At 33.0% G+C, this 10,247-nt stretch overlaps 1 protein-coding gene across 1 annotated transcript in view; it reads right to left on the bottom strand.

The window, feature by feature from the left end:
• The window catches only part of LOC125679212 (uncharacterized), a 31,860-nt gene extending 21,613 nt beyond the window's left edge, over nt 1-10,247 (bottom strand). Inside the window, exons 1-3 of the mRNA XM_056156656.1 lie at nt 10,107-10,247; nt 5,678-5,857; nt 1-31 (exon numbers count right to left, since the gene is read on the bottom strand). The exon at nt 1-31 is cut by the window's left edge and continues 32 nt beyond it. Coding sequence (XP_056012631.1) covers nt 1-31; nt 5,678-5,802 — 156 coding nt within the window. The 5' untranslated portion in view covers nt 5,803-5,857; nt 10,107-10,247. The remainder of the gene's footprint in view (nt 32-5,677; nt 5,858-10,106) is intronic.

Here is a 10,247-nt window from a genome sequence, read left to right as displayed (position 1 = left end):
CCAGATGTCTCTTTGTGGTCCCTTGCATATCCTACAACAAAACCATTAATACTAGTGACTTTATCATATCCTACAACAACACCATTAATACTAGTGACTTTATCATATCCTACAACAAAACCATTAATACTAGTGACTTTATCATATCCTACAACAAAACCAACACCATTAATACTAGTGACTTTATCATATCCTACAACAAAACCATTAATACTAGTGACTTTATCATATCCTACAACAAAACCATTAATACTAGTGACTTTATCATACCCTACAACAAAACCAACACCATTAATACTAGTGACTTTATCATATCCTACAACAAAACCATTAATACTAGTGACTTCATCATATCCTACAACAACACCATTAATACTAGTGACTTTATCATATCCTACAACAAAACCAACACAATTAATACTAGTGACTTTATCATATCCTACAACAACACCATTAATACTAGTGACTTTATCATATCCTACAACACCATTAATACTAGTGACTTTATCATATCCTACAACAAAACCATTAATACTAGTGACTTTATCATATCCTACAACAACACCATTAATACTAGTGACTTTATCATATCCTACAACAAAACCAACACCATTAATACTAGTGACTTCATCATATCCTACAACAAAACCATTAATACTAGTGACTTTATCATATCCTACAACAAAACCATTAATACTAGTGACTTTATCATATCCTACAACAAAACCAACACCATTAATACTAGTGACTTTATCATATCCTACAACAAAACCATTAATACTAGTGACTTTATCATATCCTACAACAAAACCATTAATACTAGTGACTTTATCATACCCTACAACAAAACCAACACCATTAATACTAGTGACTTTATCATATCCTACAACAAAACCATTAATACTAGTGACTTCATCATATCCTACAACAACACCATTAATACTAGTGACTTTATCATATCCTACAACAAAACCAACACAATTAATACTAGTGACTTTATCATATCCTACAACAACACCATTAATACTAGTGACTTTATCATATCCTACAACACCATTAATACTAGTGACTTTATCATATCCTACAACAAAACCATTAATACTAGTGACTTTATCATATCCTACAACAACACCATTAATACTAGTCACTTTATCATATCCTACAACAAAACCAACACCATTAATACTAGTGACTTTATCATACCCTACAACAAAACCAACACCATTAATACTAGTGACTTTATCATATCCTACAACAAAACCATTAATACTAGTGACTTCATCATATCCTACAACAACACCATTAATACTAGTGACTTTATCATATCCTACAACAAAACCAACACAATTAATACTAGTGACTTTATCATATCCTACAACAACACCATTAATACTAGTGACTTTATCATATCCTACAACACCATTAATACTAGTGACTTTATCATATCCTACAACAAAACCATTAATACTAGTGACTTTATCATATCCTACAACAACACCATTAATACTAGTGACTTTATCATATCCTACAACAAAACCATTAATACTAGTGACTTCATCATATCCTACAACAAAACCAACACCATTAATACTAGTGACTTTATCATATCCTACAACAAAACCATTAATACTAGTGACTTTATCATATCCTACAACAACACTATTAATACTAGTGACTTTATCATATCCTACAACAAAACCATTAATACTAGTGACTTTATCATATCCTACAACAACACCATTAATACTAGTGACTTTATCATATCCTACAACACCATTAATACTAGTGACTTTATCATATCCTACAACAAAACCAACACCATTAATACTAGTGACTTTATCATATCCTACAACAAAACCAACACCATTAATACTAGTGACTTTATCATACCCTACAACAAGACCATTAATACTAGTGACTTTATCATATCCTACAACAACACCAAAACCATTAATACTAGTGACTTTATCATATCCTACAACAACACCATTAATACTAGTGACTTTATCATACCCTACAACAAAACCATTAATACTAGTGACTTTATCATATCCTACAACAAAATCAACACCATTAATACTAGTGACTTTATCATATCCTACAACAAAACCATTAATACTAGTGACTTTATCATATCCTACAACAACACCAAAACCATTAATACTAGTGACTTTATCATATCCTACAACAAAACCATTAATACTAGTGACTTTATCATATCCTACAACAAAACCATTAATACTAGTGACTTTATCATATCCTACAACAACACCATTAATACTAGTGACTTTATCATATCCTACAACAACACCATTAATACTAGTGACTTTATCATATCCTACAACAACACCATTAATACTAGTGACTTTATCATATCCTACAACAAAACCATTAATACTAGTGACTTTATCATATCCTACAACAACACCATTAATACTAGTGACTTTATCATATCCTACAACACCATTAATACTAGTGACTTTATCATATCCTACAACAAAACCATTAATACTAGTGACTTCATCATATCCTACAACACCATTAATACTAGTGACTTTATCATATCCTACAACAAAACCATTAATACTAGTGACTTTATCATATCCTACAATAACACTATTAATACTAGTGAATTTATCATATCCTACAACAAAACCATTAATACTAGTGACTTTATTATATCCTACAACAACACCATTAATACTAGTGACTTTATCATATCCTACAACAAAACCATTAATACTAGTGACTTTATCATATCCTACAACAAAACCATTAATACTAGTGACTTTATCATATCCTACAACAAAACCATTAATACTAGTGACTTTATCATATCCTACAACAAAACCATTAATACTAGTGACTTTATCATATCCTACAACAACACCATTAATACTAGTGACTTTATCATATCCTACAACAACACTATTAATACTAGTGACTTTATCATATCCTACAACAAAACCATTAATACTAGTGACTTTATCATATCCTACAACAAAACCAACACCATTAATACTAGTGACTTTATCATATCCTACAACAACACCATTAATACTAGTGACTTTATCATATCCTACAACACCATTAATACTAGTGACTTTATCATATCCTACAACAAAACCATTAATACTAGTGACTTTATCATATCCTACAACAACACCATTAATACTAGTGACTTTATCATATCCTACAACAACACTATTAATACTAGTGACTTTATCATATCCTACAACAAAACCATTAATACTAGTGACTTTATCATATCCTACAACAACACCATTAATACTAGTGACTTTATCATATCCTACAACAACACCATTAATACTAGTGACTTTATCATATCCTACAACACCATTAATACTAGTGACTTTATCATATCCTACAACAACACCATTAATACTAGTGACTTTATCATATCCTACAACAAAACCAACACCATTAATACTAGTGACTTTATCATATCCTACAACACCATTAATACTAGTGACTTTATCATATCCTACAACAAAACCATTAATACTAGTGCCTTCATTATATCCTACAACAAAACCATTAATACTAGTGACTTCATCATATCCTACAACAAAACCATTAATACTAGTGACTTTATCATATCCTACAACAAAACCAACACCATTAATACTAGTGACTTTATCATATCCTACAACACCATTAATACTAGTGACTTTATCATATCCTACAACAAAACCATTAATACTAGTGCCTTCATTATATCCTACAACAAAACCATTAATACTAGTGACTTCATCATATCCTACAACAAAACCATTAATACTAGTGACTTTATCATATCCTACAACAAAACCATTAATACTAGTGACTTTATCATATCCTACAACACCATTAATACTAGTGACTTTATCATATCCTACAACAAAACCATTAATACTAGTGACTTTATCATATCCTACAACAAAACCAAAACCATTAATACTAGTGACTTTATCATATCCTACAACAAAACCATTAATACTAGTGACTTTATCATATCCTACAACAAAACCATTAATACTAGTGACTTTATCATATCCTACAACAAAACCATTAATACTAGTGACTTTATCATATCCTACAACAACACCATTAGTACTAGTGACTTTATCATACTCAGTCTACTGCATTAGTCATTAGTATCCAATACCAATCTACCACATTAGTATCCAATACCAATCTACCACATTAGTATCCAATACCAATCTACCACATTAGTATCCAATACCAATCTACCCGATACAACTCTATGTACCATCATCGCTCTATAAAGTTAAAATCTATAAACTAAGTAACAGTTTAATTTAGAATTATTCATAATGTGATTTATTAATGTCATCATTTCACATACTTAATAGAGAACCATATCTTTATCATTGGTTCGAAATTCAACCTTTTTAAAATTTGTTAACGATCATTCCGTGATAACTGGTCTCAAATTCCCCTACTCAGTCCTATACCAATCCTGAATATTCTGTGATCTCAATATAAAATTCCCAAATAAGTTCACTCACTCTATAGTTCTCTACTGTGGGTATAGATTTGTTAACAAGAAGTCACTGAGATAACTCACTCTATAGTTCTCTACTGTGGGTATAGATTTGTTAACATGCAGTCCCTGAGATAACTCACTCTCTATAGTTCTCTACTGTGGGTATAGACTTGTTAACATGCAGTCCCTGAGATAACTCACTCTCTATAGTTCTCTACTGTGGGTATAGACTTGTTAACATGCAGTCCCTGAGATAACTCACTCTCTATAGTTCTCTACTGTGGGTATAGACTTGTTAACATGAAGTCCCTGAGATAACTCACTCTATAGTTCTCTACTGTGGGTATAGACTTGTTAACATGAAGTCCCTGAGGTAACTCACTCACTATAGTTCTCTACTGTGGGTATAGACTTGTTAACATGAAGTCCCTGGGATAACTCACTCTATAGTTCTCTACTGTGGGAATAAACTTGTTAACATGAAGTCCCTGAGATAACTCACTCTCTATAGTTCTCTACTGTGGGTATAGACTTGTTAACAAGAAGTCCCTGAGATAACTCACTCTCTATAGTTCTCTACTGTGGGTATAGATTTGTTAACATGAAGTCCCTGAGATAACTAACTCTCTATAGTTCTCTACTGTGGGTATAGACTTGTTAACATGAAGTCCCTGAGATAACTCACTCTATAGTTCTCTACTGTGGGTATAGACTTGTTAACATGCAGTCCCTGAGATAACTCACTCTCTATAGTTCTCTACTGTGGGTATAGACTTGTTAACATGAAGTCCCTGAGATAACTCACACTATAGTTCTCTACTGTGGGTATAAACTTGTTAACATGAAGTCCCTGAGATAACTCACTCTCTATAGTTCTCTACTGTGGGTATAGACTTGTTAACATGCAGTCCCTGAGGTAACTCACTCACTCTATAGTTCTCTACTGTGGGTATAGACTTGTTAACAAGAAGTCACTGAGATAACTCACTCTATAGTTCTCTACTGTGGGTATAGACTTGTTAACAAGAAGTCACTGAGATAACTCACTCTATAGTTCTCTACTGTGGGTATAGACTTGTTAACATGAAGTCCCTGAGATAACTCACTCTCTATAGTTCTCTACTGTGGGTATAGACTTGTTAACATGAAGTCCCTGAGATAACTCACTCTCTATAGTTCTCTACTGTTGGTATAGGCTTATTGGCATGCAGTCCCTGAGGAGTGAACAGCATTTCTTGATTCGCCCATGCATGAAGTTTTTCTACGATGTCTTTTTCTTGCTTCTCTGCCATCACAGCGCTGTTTATATCCACCACCTCGTCACTTTTTTAACATCATCACCTTACACTGAAAATGAAAGTTATAGTATCTAAACTTACGAATGTCATCAATTTAAACTTATCAATCAAAATTTCGGAATGAAAAAATCATATGTTTTAAAATACAAAAATAATTTCATAACGCCTATAAAAATATGTATAATTGATTGCATTTGGACGTAAATCTGTTTGCATTAGGACAAAAAAAATTTAGAATGCTACAACTCGTGTGGATATCGTCATCAGCTATGTAGTAGTTTTTAAAATCTCAGTAAAGTTAAAATATCTAGGTACTTAATTATAATTATGCATTCTACTTAGATTATAAAACAAGTCATATTTTGATGATGGACAGAATAGTGGAATACATTTCATCTTTTAAAATCCTTTGACATCAAAATCATTCTTTTCAGAGTGAGTCTTTGATGGTCAGCAAAAATGGTTGGGTGCAAGTTAACTCAGCACCTGGTAAATTCGGCACCTAAAGAAAAAGTGAATTCAGCACCAGGTTAAGTCAGCACCCAGTGAATTTGGCATCAGAATCTGATCAACTCGGCACTTGTTTGGGACAGACATGGGGTAATCGTAATCGAGTAATTGTAATTGATTGTAATCATTACTTTTTTGCAAGTAATCAACAGTAATCTGTACACGAAGCTATTTCCATTTACTTGTAATGGTAATTTAATCGATTACAGGTCAATTTTGTGGTGTAATTATAATTACTTTTTCAACTACATTCAATTACTCTACACTAAAATATTGTCAATTTGTTAAGTTTGAACTATAATAGTTTTAGTTCTTGGCAAGGCTGTTTAAATTAGTGAATCAATGTTGATGACTGTTCATCACAATTTAATAGCCCTAAGGATATACACAAGTGCACTTGAGTGTACAAACAGTTGAATTCTGTTAACCATGTTTCCACTTTATATAAATAGTTAAATACAACTGTTTTAATATACATGTACAGTCCCTGAAACGTTCTACTTTACCATTTTTCCATTCGCTCACCGTGCGCTCTCCGTTCACAGTTTTGCATTCAGCGTGCGCTCACCGTTCGTTCATCGTTCACTTTTTTCATTGTCATTCAGAACACCAAAGTGAAAGGACCAATCTCGAAAATGAAAATTGAACGTGTGCGTAAGAATGGAAGGATACTTTCTTACTATATCAGAAATTTAATTTTGAAGTACAAAATGTCAGGATTATTCACTGTGAATGCCGAAAGGTTCATCTGAACTTTTGTTAAACACAATAGTAAATGAGAGACGAATATAAGAGCTTGTCGTTATGAATTTAACCCATTTTGCGTTCAGCGTGCGCTCAGCGTTCGTTCACCGTTCGCTCTGCGTTCATTCATCGTTCGCTCACCGTTCACGTGGGAAAGAAGAACGTTTCAGGGACTGTATGTATATAATAAAAACCTTAGAGTATCAATTATTAATCGATTACATCCTCCTAAGTAATCGAATGCGATTGAATACAGAAGAAAAATGACTGTAATCGATTAATAATCGATTACACAAAACCCCTCCAAGTAATCAATCATTAATCAATTATAATTTTGAGTAATCGTGCCCATCCCTGGTTTGGGATAACTTGGCACTCGTTTTGGTTGACTTGACACTCGTTTTAAATTAGTTGACTTGACACTCGTTTTGGTTGACTTGGCACTTGTTTTGGTTGACTTGGCACTTGTTTAGATACGAGTGTTTTATTGATATTGATGTTCGTATGTGACCTTTCTATTATTCTTATATTGGTTGATCAAGTAAAAAGAATATAAATTTGAAGTGATCAATTTAGAATATAATTAGAAGTGTATGTTACTTTACAGTTGCCTGTAGAACTACTAGGTATCCTGTGATTAAATCGTTACAACAACAAGATGACAGGAACAGTGTATTCCCAGTACACAAGGTGGGTGAGGTGATAATTATGAAGAGACCTGTCAACACTGTTCGAAATTAACCATACACCAATAGACCAAGTCTATGTTAAAGACCCATCTCACGACCTTATGTAGAGTTTCTGTGGTCATAGTGTTTGAATAATGGTTGTATTCCTAAGGGTAGCTGACACACATTCTACACCCACACCTCTCTCTCTCTCTCTCTCTGTCATTGACTCAATGAATAATTTCTGTTATAAATATAGAGGTATCATAAATTGATGACATAAATTATTTCAATAAGTTACAAGATTTAGAAATTATTGTGCAAATTATTGTTTGATTTCTGATTGTGTAAATAATACAGGTATATAGAAGGGAACAATTACAATTATATTGAAATTGCATTGTTCAGGGGCCTTTTTAAAAACAATTGAAATACAAGAAAATAGCAGTTGTGGACAGGTCATTGCTATCAAAACTCAGGTATACTGGGCTTCCTCAAGATCCAAAGAATGTCTGTAGATACTGGCTGTTATTGTTATCAAAACACCTCTCTGGGGTAGCCCCAGACCACAGTGTCTGCAGATGTCACTCCACCTGAGATCTATTGTTATATATTTGATTGGCAGGCAGCTTACAATTTGGGCATGTCAACTTAAAATTGGGTCTTAAATGACAACTGTAATTGAGATAGACCAAATTGTCTACATCGATTTTCTAGATTTAAAGCAATAAAGTTATCCTAAAGGACCAAGTATGGTCAGTCAACGTCTGATAAATGTTATGAGGAAAGGAAGATATTGTTATGGAAATGGAAAGAAATATGCTTTCTAAGTACTTCAAGTAGAAGTAAATGAAAATTTTGTAAATTTGTGTTATTTTTTTTAATGTTGCAGTCTAGCCTAATTCGTTGAGGTCTTTGTCATCTTGTTTTGGCATAGACATGATGATGTGGTCTATAGACAAGTTTTTAATCAATTTCAAACATTAGTCAACACAAGGGTTTCAAGGATACCAGCAATGAAAGGTGTATGTTCAAACAATATTGCAGGATATAAATCTGGACCAATGTCTACATTAAATTTCACAAAACAAATGGGATTGGGCAATGTCCAAAAAAAAAATTACCTATCACAGAAAACAGACATAAAATATGGTCACTATTTTGATTTTTCCAGTGAATTTGATTGTTTAGGTGTTTTACTTAGTTCAAACAATTTTTTTTGAAAACTCAAAAATATGTTGCTGATAAGGAACAATGCTGCATGATGTTTAGTTAATCTTATCTGAGAGTTATCTACCTATTAACTCTCTACATCTTTATAATGTTAATACCCATTAACTCTTTTAATACATCTTTATAAGGTTGACTATACATTAACTGTTAGTTAAACTTAACTAACTTTAGTGCAACTGGGCCCTGGGGAGAAAATACACTTTAACAAATATTTTGTACAATTTTTTATACTAACAGTAAATGGTGCCCAACTTTGCAGGTTTCATAAAGCATAAGATGTCAAATATTTGGGGGGGGGGGGATTCTTAGTGTTAACAAATCTGTATGCAATATGATTCGTGTGCAGAACTTCGTAGATTTCCTTTTTTTTGTTTTACAAGAAAATAAGGAATTTTAAAGATACGAGTCTACATGGAAATCCACAAATCAAAGCTTCTCTCCTCACAAACAGGACTGGTCCCAAGTTAACTCGATCCAGAGTCAACCAAGTGCCGAGTCGACTAGTTTAACTGACAATCATATCTCACATATATGTGATTATACTTATTCACCGCAGTAGTAATATACGTAATGACTATTCTTTCACCAAATATATATTCCTCTTGCAGTGAATAAATATAATCAAATGTTTATGTATTAAGCATTCCGGTTGTCTGTCACACAACAATTACTATTGACGACAATGTCCTTTCCCTTTATCATTTTCTTCAGGAGACCTACAGTAGTATATGTAACATTTATCAAGTTTTCTTTAATGCCCATGATTTTGATACCTGTCTATAATCTGTGGTCCTTACTCCAACAAGTAAGAGCCTCAGGTAACATCCTAAACTCCTTATATACACCGGAAATAAATATATTAAATTAAATACTGTAGGATAAAGATTATGAAAACAAAAAATACATTCACACGATAACAGAATAAAAGTGTCGCCGCTGATCCGGGCCGGGGTAGAGGGTCCCCCGAAGTACTTGGTGCGATCACTGAGAGCAATTGGGAACCAAACTTCTATCAAGTTTTCTATCAAGTTTCCTTTAAGGGACAAATACAGAAATGTGCCAAGTCTGGGTCTTGGCAGTGTAAACACAACCAGATGATAACCATGCAGAGAATGTAGAATAAGTGATTTACTAAATACTCACAAGCTTGACAACAAGTACCAATTGAACTGTGACCGAAAACTACTTCCTACTTTTTATTTTATGAGCGAAGGACATCAGTCTTGGTAAGAAATTAAAGAAGTCCGTGGTTCCTCAAATGTGCCGCCATATTCTAAAAAAAAG

The sequence above is a fragment of the Ostrea edulis genome, chromosome 2 (assembly GCF_947568905.1).
Source record: "Ostrea edulis chromosome 2, xbOstEdul1.1, whole genome shotgun sequence".
Taxonomy (NCBI): domain Eukaryota; kingdom Metazoa; phylum Mollusca; class Bivalvia; order Ostreida; family Ostreidae; genus Ostrea; species Ostrea edulis.
The sequence above is the reverse complement of the archived record's forward strand: the minus strand, read 5'-3'. Positions and strand labels throughout refer to the sequence as shown.